The sequence below is a fragment of the Cydia strobilella genome, chromosome 23 (assembly GCF_947568885.1).
Source record: "Cydia strobilella chromosome 23, ilCydStro3.1, whole genome shotgun sequence".
Classification (NCBI taxonomy): domain Eukaryota; kingdom Metazoa; phylum Arthropoda; class Insecta; order Lepidoptera; family Tortricidae; genus Cydia; species Cydia strobilella.
In genome coordinates, this window is record NC_086063.1 from 4,520,410 (window position 1) to 4,534,508 (window position 14,099).

The following is a 14,099-nucleotide window of genomic DNA, read 5'->3' on the forward strand; positions in this document are numbered from 1 at the left end:
GCCTGCGATGTAGCTTTATAAAATTTGTTTAACATTACGACTCAACTGTGCGACGAACGAAAAATACGGTTAGCTTTTGTGGACCAACATAACTTAATGGGTATTATCATCTTGTAAGGTCTATTAGAAGTATAGTCTCAATATTCTATTAATACAATAAGGTCCGGCTGCAGCCACAACGATGGAATAAAACAAACCGCGCAAATATGCTATCTTCGATGAGACCTACATGTTTGCGCCATTTGGCATTGAAAGTCTAGTAGTGTTACTAGTGTTCCAGCGCCAAATGACTACTCAAAGTGATCTCCCAGCGCCCTGTCACGTGAATAGAGGACTAGCATTGACTTCGGCCAAAGAAACCATCTATCGAAAGAGGTAACACGACTGACAATTTGGGTATTATAATAATTTATAATTTTAACTTGTTCTAGAAATAATTTAGGTATTGTGTTTGTAATAAAACGATCAATGATATTATTATTATTACTTACGTTTTTATTCTAAGAATGATATATAAATGGATGAGGATTATAAAGTAAAGTCACATCGATAACCAATCACGTTAGACCACACTAAACATGGCTGCTAGAAAATCAAACTTAACTAAATACGAAATTTTCGATAAACAAACAATTTTACCTAAGACCTAAGTGGCTTACCTAAAAAAGGATTGATATATTTTGACAGTAATAACAAAAATAATCGTAAACTAATAACAGACCTGGAAAAAACATACCTATGCTTAGTGAAATTAAAAATAACAGTCATCCAATAACAGGGTAATCTGGCCATAGGATGGTCAATATGACCATGTGTGAATACTAAAACGTTTAGTTCGGAATAATGTATGTAGGTAGTGTAATATATTTGTTAAGAAATGTTTTTAACTCTTAAGAGGTTAATTAATTAATAGGTTATGTCTAAGGTCTAACTATCTTAAAAGTCTTCTTTAATTTTAACCATAAGTAATTGCTATTTTAGTCTAACGGCTGTGACAGTATCTGAAACTTCACCTTGTCTACCATATTCTGAAATCGTCTTGTAGACTTTTTAGGCTTTTCTGGCTTAACTTTGTTGTTGAGCCGCTTAACAGACATTTTACGTATATCAATATACAGTTTTTCTTCAAAACCAAATATTTCTCCGTATCGCTGATAAACATAAAGGGGGTCTATCATTTTCCAATGTACAATTGGAAATAAATATCTAAGTCTCGAGTTCACATGTGAAGCAAGCGTGAAACAGATTCGTTTTTCTAGATCGGGTGTGGGGACGCCGTATTTTAATTTGAAGTGTTCTCGACCTATTCGCATAATCTGTTTGGTAATCATTTTCGCAGCAGAATAACGATCTTTTGAGTTTGCCTTCTTCAAACGTTTTTTATTACGGGGGCCAGTAACGGAAACATGTATTGCGGGAGTCATTTCCTGGAAATCTTCTTTGAATTTTTTTAAATCTTCTTTTTTGATAATAACTTTGTTAAAGTGTTTCTTGTCTCGGTTCAGTGTGATCGGTTCTTCATTGTTTGGTTCCTTTTTTTGTATTTTAGGTTGATTGTCTTCTTTTAAAGAGACAGAATGCAGTTGCGAGTGAGGCTTAATTTCATACTTATTTGAGGGCTCTATTTTTAGGTTTGGCTTGATATCAGAAGTACAAGGTTCGAATTTTACCTTCACATGTGCTGGTTGTATTTTACTTGTTCCAGGGATTTGAACATCTTTTGTATTGTTCGATCTTTCGGAGGTTTGTGCACCAGGCTCTAGTTTTATTGCAACAAATCTACGAGTCCCATCAGGGTCCTCTTTAAACATTGCAGGGATGTAAACATCTTCTGTGTTTGTGTTAGAGTGTTTGCTCCAGTTATCGTTGTTTCTCTCCAACTTTACCACCGTCTGTGGACAAAATTGATAAGAAATGGCGTCATTATGTGAATATCGCATCGCATTTTGCGAAGGTTGTAAAGTAAAATTGTTGAAAGCCAATCAAGGGTATCCTCGATGTGTTTATTTTATTGTAGGTCGTTTCTCTTCTCCTCCTCTTTTTAAAGCCCTATGCGTAAGTATACTTCACTCTCCAAGAACTTTACATCACATATCACATAGATAGCAAATAAGCGTGTACTCAGATTGATGTCTTTAATCACACTTATCGCAGAGTTTAGCATGTGATCAGAGGCGGGGAAACGGTTGATGTACAAAACATAAAACAATAAAAACTATGTTTTAAATTGCTTCACGTGTAAGGTACAGTCATCGTGGGAGGTATAGCCAAATGCCTCAAAAATATATGAACACGACTTTATTGTCTAAGGTGTAAGAGCGTACACATATTTTTGAAACTTTGGGAATGTATATATATTTATGCCCTTGACTGCACGATTCCCAGTATTCCCACCGAACGGGCGGTGTCGGCGCGCATTTAAAATTTGTACGGCAGCAAGCCTCCGGTTGGCTCCTCGCGGACGCGACCGGCTCCGGACGGACGCCATCGCAGAAGCCATACATAATGTATAAGCACATTGAAAATACGCTCCGGCGCGTCCCGACTCCAGCCGGTCGGTGGAAATCCTACATAAGTTTGTAACGGTACGGACCTACGGACTCAAGTTGAAACTCATGTAAAAAAGTAAGTTTTTACGACTCTTCATCGCTTGTTGGCCAGAATCTAGGTATTAGTGGTTTAAAAAAAAACTGTAAATATCGATCTTGATTTTATTTTAATTATTTATTTTTAGAAAGATAAGGAATGCATGATAATCATTTACGTCAGGTTAGACTTGTTCGATAATCACACTAAACTAATCATAGCTACCAGAAAAACAAAACTTGACTCGATTTTACTTCCGGTTGTGACAGTATCTCCGACTTCACCTTGGCTAACATATTCTGAAATCGTCTTTCAGACTTTTTTCGCCTAGTTTCAAACACTAACGAATACCGAAGTGTCACCCGCAACCTCACATAGTCGAAATTGTTGTATATCTCCTTGGGAGATACTATATGTAGGTATATTGAAATTATTAACATCTACCAAGTTACAATTCTCATTTAAATAGAATGTAAATAGGTATTCCTGAAATTTGTGAATCATCAGCAATTTGAACGACGCATGTGTAAACTTTTCGATACCACGGTGGGAAACAAACGTAACCCATTGCGATTCACATACATAAGTATGTATTTTTTTATTAAGACAGACCTTTCTAATATCACATATATGCATGCTAAGGAATTATCATATTTTGGAAATTTAACAACATTTTATGAAGTGTCAAACAAAAGCGTTTTTTTTTTAATATCATTTATGGCCTGAACAAAAGCGATAACAAACGGATGTTTTCAACCAAAACATTATATGTAACATGTTTATTGTTAATGACATCATTCATAGTCTCCTCCGCCTATAATACATCTGATGGTGACCACTATTATTTTCGTTTAAGTACTCATTTCAGTCAAATATCACAGCTGGAACAAAATTCAACTAATTGTTCACAACAATGATTGGCATACAAAGAAGTTCGTACGTAGCTAATACGTACGGCACCTAACGCTAAATTAAATGAATTCATTAGTTTTCAATCAAATTCTTCTTCCGTCTCAATCTAAACTCCGTTTACCCATACTAAAGGTATGAAGAGTTTGACGATTTTGAGTCAAAATTTCAAAATGACTCAATTACTGCGCAATAAATATCACATTAGGCTAACGCCATATCGCCGCGAAGTGTTTTGCGTCTCCGAGGAGCGAGATAAATAATATGGAACGAGTGGAGTGTAGACGCGGTCAGTGTAAAAGGGGTATTACACTAAATGTTCTGTCGGGCCTCTTTCTCTCCAGTACCTTGTCTGTCAGACGGGGCGTCGTTTGTTATAATACTTATAATACGACAGTTTTAAGCTATAAATCTTCCCCTGCTTGACTTATCCTGAAGCGGCGGGAAAATCGCGACCACTATTTAGTCTAGGTAACCCTTTAAACCTTGTAGCAATGCACGAAGGTTGACATTGGACTGTAGCCGCGCGCGTCAGTTGAAATCCTTGGCGATCAAAGGGTTAAGGAACCCTTTCCCTGTTTCTGGACAACAGGGCCCGAAAGAACGCATAATACCCCCTCAAACGTCAGACAACCGAGACCGGCGGAAGAGATTGTGACTGAATCGTTACCAAATCATTGGATTAAATGTTCCAAAATGTAAAAGCAAACAACAACGAGGCATAAATCGCCACACGGCAAACATCACTTACACTCCTCCCACCTCGCGAGTGTCTCAACTCCCTCGCAAAAGTAGCATTCAAGTTTTGTGCTTGGCGCTGCCATAGAAGGAATGCAAAATACGGTCGCGCGTCATTGGGAGGTTTGTGTTGTAACTGCGATCACAAAACAGAATTACGGACCCCTTGTGTCCACTCCGGCTGCAACACAGTTTTGAAACTGCAATGAGCCGCGCATCGATTGCAAGAAAACATTTTGCAGTCCGTCTACGGCACCATTTTCAGCGCAGCCACATTTGGAACAAAAGTACTTGAGATTAGATGGCATAAGAGAAACATTGGGGCAAGAGAAACACTTGTATGAAATCCCCATAGTTTTAAACATAATGAACTTTTTTTCTCTTACCACACATGATCTTCTAAAAAAGCAAATGAAGAATATTTACTAACCTGCATCTTTCTTCTCCTTTGGCGGTAACGCCTCATATTCCCTCGTACTTTTCTCGCGAATCTGCACCATTAACGTTTTATCGTCTTTAAAAGGAAACTTCGCCCTATAGCGCTGAATAACATCAGCCATATGCACACTCAGTTCCTCGCCGAATATTACGTCTACACGCGATTTAATGCACGCTTTCAATTGTTTGAAAATGAAGGATTCCAGAGGCCCGTCAGGAAAGTAAGATTTCTCGATGTCTACACCGATGGTTTTTTTGGCGATCAAAGAAGTGGCCTGGCCACGATTTGATTGGTCTTTATTTATCATTGAGCGAAGAGTTTGGGGCTTATTTTTATCTAAGCGCACCTCAACACCAACAGGCTTATTAACCGGTCGCTCGGACACGGGCGGATACGTTTTATTCGCTTTAACAAAAGTATTCTTATTCGTATTAGCGCTGTACGCTTCGTTTCTTTCGTGTTTCGGTGCGGCCTTAGGCGGGCCTTGTTCGGGTCTCGCCTGCCTTTTGAACTCCCTAGAAGGATATTCCTTCGATTTCCCGTAGTCGGGCTTCTGGCGGCCACCCGAGCGGTCTCGGGGTGCGACCGGCCTGTCGTCAGACCAATCACCCCCTTGGCGTCCGTTTTTGGATCTTGGCCGGTTCCTTCGTGATTCTTCCGCAGGTCTTGATTGCCTGCCTGAAGGAGTAAAGGAATTCTCGGGCTCTCTGGTCCAAACGGGATCGCTGATTGGTTCGTCAAAGTTTTTGTTTCGGGGCCGGGAGTCCCTGTTGCGACCATGATCCCGCGGTTGAAACTCTTGACCATTTCCACGCGGTGCGTCGCTAGCCGCTAGGTGATCGTACCATTCTGACCGAATGTTATCCACGGGTACTTGATCTTTCCATTGTGGTTTCGGTTGGTTATCCCAATGGGGTTTCTGTGGGCTATCCCATTGCGGTTTTGGTTGGTTATCCCAATGCGGTTTCTGCGGACTATCCCATTGCGGTTTGGGTTGGTTTTCCCAATGCGGTTTGGGTTGGTTATTCCTTTGCGGTTTGGGTTGGTTATCCCGTTTCGGTTGGGCTCGGTTATCCCATTGCGGTTTCGGTGGGCTATCCCATTGCGGTTTCGGTTGGTTGTCCCATTGCCTGGGTTCTTCACGCCATTGAGGTTGATCATCCCACGCTTTACCAGGTTGTGGTTCCCAGCCCCGATTATCGTTGCCCCACTGTTGCTCGCATTCGGCGTGAGGTTTTGGCTCGTCCCATCGTGGCTGTTGTTCCCATATCGGATCTGGTTGTCGGTAGTCAGGATTGGGCTCTCTGGGTTGATATTGGGGTTCAACGTTTTGGTTCTGACGAGGGAACTGCTCCTGAAAAACGCGATTCTCGTCTGCCCATTGTTTTCGAAGTGGAGAAGGCTCTCGACGATTCTTCGACTTGTTAAAGTTGTCAAGTCTGGATGATCTTTTGCTACCAGCCGCTGGTCTTTCGGGAGAATGACGACGTTTTCTATCCTTGTTTTGGAACGTTTCGGGAGGTTGTTCTCTCGAGTTCCTACCCCAATCACCGTGCTCCTGGTTTCTCGGCACTTTATTAGGAGCGTACGCTTCAGCCTGGTACCCCGAGTACCCAGGAACTTGAGCAGATACTGGGTTGGGTTCCGCATAAAGCATCGCCTGAGGAACGCCGACATAGCCCGTATAAGCTAAGGTCTGTGGACAAAGTTGTTAGAAATATAAATAAATACGAGCCCAAGTATTATATAATCATGGGCGCAGCATGAAGGACATCCTCGTTTTTTTAGTGTGTGTAATGGACTTGCACATATCGCTATTGCTGGCTAAAAAGAAAACGGAGGCCTGAAGTATATGCCCATTTTACAGAAGAAACGCGCGCCAGCGAGAAAGTACAAGCTAATTATGTCGTTTTTGGGATGTCACTTAGGGTAGGAAACTGTATGAAGGATATCTGGGAATTAAAGACGTAGCAGACCACCCACATCTTTCAGTATAATCAATAACTTATCATCACACGGTAAAATGAATAGTTAAGAAATAACGGCCTCTGCTACAATAAAATCATCCCTTACTGCGTTTTAAAGACTGCGTGAAACACGATATGATCGCTTTTGTCATCGATAGGGACACGTGGGAGGAGCTCGCGTCAGATCGCGATGGATGGAGGAGTACCATTACGAATGTTCGCGAAATCCGCAACAATGCCTGGTTCCAAGACCTACAAAGTGCAAAGAGGCACAATCCTCCAGAAGTGTCTGCCGACATGGCCTCCTACTTCAGCTGCCACAAATACGGTCTCAAATGCTGTGCATTGGATTATACAGCCACGAGAGACGTTGTCCCTCGCGTACATATATCATACCTCAAGTGCTTAAATCGTCTGTCAAGATGTTAAAGGTCTCATGTCAAAATTGTCACATATAATCTTTTTATTTTTTTGTAGCATTAGCCTAGGCTAATGTGTGAACACGTTCGCCGGCGGGATTTACTGATAAATCACATTCAATTTGCAAGTACGGCTATAGCGGTTACCGCCGGGGAACGTGTTAATGATCGTTCAGGCACCAGTGGGCGTTTAGTAACAATAACTCAGTAGTTATTATTACTATAGAGACGACATACCAAACAATGAAATTGTCGCAATCACAACCTGTACCACGCGACCAAAACGTCGTAAGCGCCGTAAAATGCATGGTGCTTACGAGATTCACGCTCCGCTTCTATGGTTTGATGCCAAAACGGTAGCAACTCACGGCGCAAAATACTGGTTCTCTGTGCCGGTTCTCTATGTTAGTAATAATAGTTCAATGTTCACGCAAAACCGATTTCAAATCGATAAGGGCGATCACAAGGCTACACGTATTCGTACAGTACCATATTATTTTGCTCCGCGTCTCTTCGCAATCGAATGGTCTTTCGGTTTACATACGTTGCTCAATCGCCCCCGCCGCTGTTTGCACCGCTCAATGTGTGCTACATAGGGACTGCTTAGTGCTGCACTTTGCATCGGTCATTTTCCTACCAACTTTGTTTATACCTAAAATACTGATAGTTTAGATATAGGTACCAATTAGTGGTAAGTTTTTTTTTTCGTATTAACGTATATAACAAAAGACAGATAACCTATCACCAAAAGAGCTAGTGTGCAGACCTCTAAGATAGAAAACAGGTACTCAATTCACAGCCTGCTTGTTTGTGGCAGACGATAATGGTCGCATTAAACCGAAGTGAGGATCCAAGTCAGGACAGAGGGTCGTGATTTACCGTACTGACAAATTTATAGACTAAACTTGACACAGGCAACCATTTGGAGTGGCGAGATTCCCCTTCGTTGCTACAGCCAAGGGTTATGCATCCATTTTTCTACGCAGTTAAGTGCGGGCACATAATATATAATAGTACTAGGTACAGAAGATTCACTCCCTAACAAAACGCGACTGCTACGCGCAAGGCGGCGCAAGCGCGTGCAGGCGTCCGTTCCATAGCGGTGTGCGGCAATTACTATGGCAAAACCTCAAAATTGAGGCGGCCGCAGGTACTTGTTACGACGCGACGTAATCGCGGAGTGAGACACGCCTGGTGCGGGAAAGGTGGTTGACGGAATTTCCTCAAGCGATATCGTTACGGTTTTTATACGGTTGTTATCGTTGGGTCGGTGCTGCTTACGTTTTGCAGATGTCATAAAGTTTGTCATTCTTCAACCCACAAGTAAAGGCTGAAAAACTCAATGTGGCTTATGCTTGGCACTTACTACACTCGACACAATCCATCCTTGCGTAGCAATATGAAGCGTACCCACAGGCATAGCATAGCAAAAGGCAGAGTAATTACACCTTTATTGTTAGGTCGCAGTTTATTTCAAGAGATGCCTGGCATAAAATGGATGGGTTGCCTATTGCTTTCTGCCTTTAGACAAGAGACTTGTCAAGTCATTGGTGTGTAACCATGAGAATATAATTCTGAGGTTCTAGGGCAACTTTGGCTTACTTTACCGTAAAAATGAACAAGCAAGTAAGCAACTTTCCCATAGACAACCAGCTTTCTACTGGCCAAGCAATAGCTTCCAGAAATGTGCTTGTAAATCTATGTCCATTACACACCCTTTAATAGTTTTTATGCAATATTTGGCTCCTTGGAAAAAACAACTTTTGTACGTCAATTTTTAAAAAATTCTTCAACTTTCAGGTTCATGGCTTTCAGAATTCTCCAAAAAAACCATCCACTCCTACTCGGAGGTTGTTTAACACACTCACTGCGGGATGGGATCGAAAGACCCCATGCAAAGTATGCTTATCACAAGTTACACTAAAGCTTGCCGCAGCAAAGCTGTTATCCAATGATACATTAATTTATGTAAGGGAGAGGGAGGAGAGAATTCCATTTAGTTATAACACTTATAACCAAATTGCACAGTTTACACAGTACAGTATATTAAGCAGCGTCTTACTACGGAAACTGACTGTGTCAATTTCTAACCATCCATCATATCCACATGAAGTTGAAAATTAGCTAAAATAGAGTACAGAAAAGGATATTAAGTATCCTTATAAAAACTACAGCACTATTTCCAAGGAATCCAACTAATAAGAATGTGATCTGCTTGTTTCCAGATCATTCTCTCACAACGGGATTATTCATCATTCAGATCTGGATCTGCTGATGTTGTGGCAATCTGTGCCATTTTCAACCAAAATAGTACTTATTGTCGGTTGTCAATAAGGCACTATTTCCATAAAGCTTAAATTTGAAACAATACCTTTGAGATACCTTTTATTATTATTATTATGTGTAAATGCACAGGCAGCTTAAAGCTAATACGTGCACATCAATGTCCACTTGTGTTTTGTAGTCTTCAAAAGTGTTCATCGAGTTTGTTTTTAGAAGAGTTTATCGAGGGTGCACTGATCACTGACTCAGGCAAACTATTCCACACTTTCACTACGCGGTTAGATAGTAAGTGTCGTCTGGGGTTGTGGGTTTAGTTGAAAATGTCACATATAAGGTTTCCTGGGAACCACATGCCACTTTTAATTTGAGACATATGCAAGATAATCTACTGATGATATCAAATCTATTCCGCTTAAATACATTGAGCCGGAACCTTGTAATGGAAAGATTGTAGGCTTGCTGCAGTGCAATAGCAAGCAAAGTAGTCCATCTGACTGAATACATCTATAAAACCAACTTATTTATTTCCAATTACTTGTTGCCAGCACATTTACTGGTTCACCAATTATAATTTAAACATATACCCAGGGAAGGATCTAGGGTAGAGCGAGTGGAGCGGCCGCTCTAGGCGCCGGATGGCAAGGGGGGCGCCAAAATGGCAAATATGAAAAAAAAAAATAGTTTTAAAAGACGCGAGTGTGACGCGGGCCCAAAATACGGTTCGTTTTGCTTTTGGGTAAAAAGCTTCAACGAAGGGCGCCAAAACCCGATTTCGCTCTACCCTCGAAGGAGGACTCGGGCCGGCACTGCATATACCACTTACTTGATCAACCGGCATTGGCTGCATGTAAGGCATGGATACAGTCTGGTTCCATGACGGAACAACAGGTGCCATTACAGGTTGCATCATGGTGTCAGGCTGCACAGGGTCAAGGCCACTGGGGCGGTACGGTTGATCAGCCTATGAACAAACAGTATAAAACTAAATACATATTATATATAGAGATATGATTTAGAAACAATGCCATCAAATTTTGAAATTATACAATAAAAAAACTGGCACATGAAAGAAAAGATTGGCAATTACTCCATCAGCAAGAGCTCTTAAGTTATGATGATGATGACAATTTTTTGTACACCAAGCTTATTAAGTAATAAGTTTTTAGCAACAATTTAATTTTTCACTGTACTTTTCTTTCCACAGGCAACTAATACTCATCGAGACAATTCTAAAACCCTCAAACACTATCAGGTAGCATTGTTTTATCACAGAGTTCCTATGACCACCTCCTGTCTCCATCATCAGATCAGCTTGATGATACCATAATATTATTATTATTTTTAAATGTAATAGTTTATTTCAGTAAATAGCCTATATACAATCGCGAGAGTCGCCAAACGTAATTATATTGTGACTACATCGTCAGCTCCATGTAGGCATTGACGATGTCGGACTGGTTGTTCCGCAGCGCCCGCACCGCTCTGGCCTGACTAACGTTGGCCTGAGACATCACTATTGAGACATTGTCACCCAACTTACATATTATTATTAATTCTTTATTTCAGATAAATTTTATCCATACAATTGTTAGTTTGGCTTATGACTACGTTAGTTACTTAACTACTACTACATTTTGCATTATTTTGCATATGTATGCAAATTTTCAGCTTCATCGGAAAACAGGAAGTGGGTCAAATTTTACTTGCAAGATTTGACCCTTACAAACATGCTACATACATATTTACATAGGTACATTGCAAGTTAAATAAAAGCTTGTAAAATTTACCTGAGGGCCATGAAACGCCTCATACGCACAGGATCCGCCTAAGTTCCAGAAACGATTGTTTTGTTTTAGAATTGAGAAAATAAAAAAACGGCCATGTGCGAGTCGGACTCGCGCACGAAGGGTTCCGTACCATTACGCAAAAAACGGCAAAAAATCACGTTTGTTGTATGGGACTTAAATATTTACTTTATTCTGTTTTTAGTATTTGTTGTTATAGCGGCAACAGAAATATTTCATCTGTAAAAATTTCAACTGTCTAGCTATTACGGTTCATGAGATGCAGCCTGGTGACAGACAGACGGACAGTGGAGTCTTAGTAATAGGGTCCCGTTTTTACCCTTGGGGTACGGAACCCTAAAAATCAATTAAAATAAATATTATTGTGGGTCACCTTGTAAACTTTCTGCCTTTCTTCGTTTGTTTCTCTTTTAACCTCAGTGTATAGTCTATGTTTCAGTCCCTATTCCTACAAAAGCTATGACGATGACGTATTATAAAAAAGTACCCACACGCTATGATGGCATTACATGAAACATTAGATAATGTTGAACAGTCAATCACTATTGAATGTAATATGCTAAATGGTCTGAAAATAAATATTACCGTGGGTCGCCTCTTGTCCTCAATGTACAGCTGCTGCCCATTGATGAACAACCCGTTGAGTTTTCTGACCACAAACGCGCCATCATCTTCAGTCGCCAGTCCCACGGTGACTTTCTTGCTTTTACCCTCATTAACCAAATTGTCTACAATAACTTCCGTCAGACCGCATTTATCCTTCAGTAAGCTTTTTACATCCGCGTAACGGGTCTGCGAAAGAAAAACAATATTAACAGACGTCGATTGAATGTATTGTATCAAAAAGCAAATACAATAGCATGGAGTACGACTTACAGAACTCGGCAGGTTGTGTATAGTTAATAACATCTTGTTAGTCGAATATTTCCATTAACAGAATGGAAACTGGCTTAACTCCTACTCGTGGCGCAATCAGTAATTTCACAGAAATAACAGAAATTGCTAAAAATAAAGAGAAACTTTCTCCATCCTCCATTTGCAATTTGCTGACAGAATGTCACAGAACCTCCACAGAACAGAACGCTTGAATTTGACACTGACAGCGCTTTAAAATCGAAAAATCGGAATGAGGGCTAACGCGTATGAATTCGCCGCTAGGGGCGCTAGTGTAGATGGTGGTCTTTTCCATAGTTCGAAATGTCAAATTTCACTTGTCAGTTCAATGACTGACAGCTTTTCTATAGTCTTTTGGACCACCATCAACAGAGGCGCCAACTGGTGAGCAAAAAAACGATAGCCCTCATTGGGTGAATTTTAGTTGAAATATCACAACAACGTCAAGCGATATCTCTTTCTCGCTCTTACTTATGTGTGCGTCGCACAATGACCTTGGTGCGGTGCGTTGGTGTGTTACAAATATAAAAAACAATCATCTAGTCCGGTCCGGTTTACATTCGCTTGCGAGCCACGAGCCGAGACGCGAGTGTAAACGGTGTAGGCTCGTGGCTCGTCTTCCTTCCTACCTCCCTCTACCCTAGAATCACGAGCCCACCGTTCACTTAAGGGCCCTCCACACTCATGCGTGAATCACGGCGCGAAGCCGCGATTCGCGCATGAGTGTGGAGGGACCTTTACACTCGCGTCCCGTGACGCGGCTCGCGGCTCGGCTCGTGGCTCGCACGCGAATGTAAACGGACTTCAAAGTTTTCGAAGCTCCACAGATTATAATATAATCATGAATCTAGTATAACTGGATCGGTCATGAGTGGTGGGGGAAAATGACCGAACGGGATAGTCTTATGTATCTTTCAGTAGGAGTAGCAGAGAAAGCGCTATTATTGTTTGTCCTTGTCATAGTTTCACTTTTCCACCGCTGCCACAACCGAGGTTGTGGCAAACAAATAAGTACGTGACATGTCATGTTTGTTCGTTGCTTGTTTAATTATCGTTGTTTTGTATGAAATTGTGCTTTCTCTTATGAAATATAGTGATGGATAGCGTTTTGAATGCTTGAACTTTGATAAAATACTGGTGAATTGTTCTGTAATCGGCTGTAATAGCCGCTCTGAGCAAAAATATGAGATCATAACCTTTCACACGTAAGTACGGTATTTTACACCTTCCTCTTAACGCAATATGTGAGAATAACATCGTAAAATTACGTTACACTCAAAGCAATGTAGAATCAAACGATTTCAATAAAAATATCACAATTATTTACGCAAATTAACAAAACATTGTTTGTAAAATTATCCGCCCAAATTACGTAGGTAGGTAGGAGTCTGAGGTCAGCCATTTTTAACTTCGTCTTAATTTAGCTGCATAACAATCATGTTAGGGATACCAGATGAAAATATCATATATTTATGGGTAATTTTGACCTCGAAGTTTTTTCGTACTTCTAATTCCAAAAAATAAATAAACAAATGTTGTGAAGATTAAATGTGGTGTACATTAATTGGTGTGATTGCGATTTGTGATTTCTTTAAATTAAAACCCATAATACATTTTATTTACTAAACATGTTTAGTTTTGTACCACCTGCGCGAATTATAGGAGGTATTTCATTGTTCATACGCCTAAAAAGAGCGGCCCATTGACATTTTATTTAACAATTTTTTAATACCGTCAAACAAGCTAACTTTGCCTCCAGGGTAATCGCCCCAACGTGATATCAAATATTGGGGTAATTTTTACCAATATGGTATCCCCACGTTTATGACGTCATCTATGTCTATCCCTTACGGGCGCACGCGTATAGCTGGTCTATGTAATGCTAGGTCTATGAATATAATTCTTTTTTTTTTTGTTCAAGGTTTGCAACATAGACCTAGCATTACATAGACCAGCTATACGCGTGCGCCCGTAAGGGATAGAAATAGATGACGTCATAAACGTGGGGATACCATATTGGTAAAAATTACCCCAATATTTGATATCACGTTGGGGCGAT

General features: G+C 40.6%; 1 protein-coding gene across 1 annotated transcript in view; it reads right to left on the reverse strand.

Moving 5' to 3' along the window:
* Positions 1 to 12,207, reverse strand: part of LOC134751812 (uncharacterized) — a 48,062-nt gene extending 35,855 nt beyond the window's left edge. The window contains exons 1-4 of the mRNA XM_063687298.1: positions 12,023 to 12,207; positions 11,732 to 11,938; positions 10,165 to 10,302; positions 4,664 to 6,368 (exon numbers count right to left, since the gene is read on the reverse strand). Coding sequence (XP_063543368.1) covers positions 4,664 to 6,368; positions 10,165 to 10,302; positions 11,732 to 11,938; positions 12,023 to 12,055 — 2,083 coding nt within the window. The 5' untranslated portion in view covers positions 12,056 to 12,207. The remainder of the gene's footprint in view (positions 1 to 4,663; positions 6,369 to 10,164; positions 10,303 to 11,731; positions 11,939 to 12,022) is intronic.
* Positions 12,208 to 14,099: the final 1,892 nt, after the last annotated feature.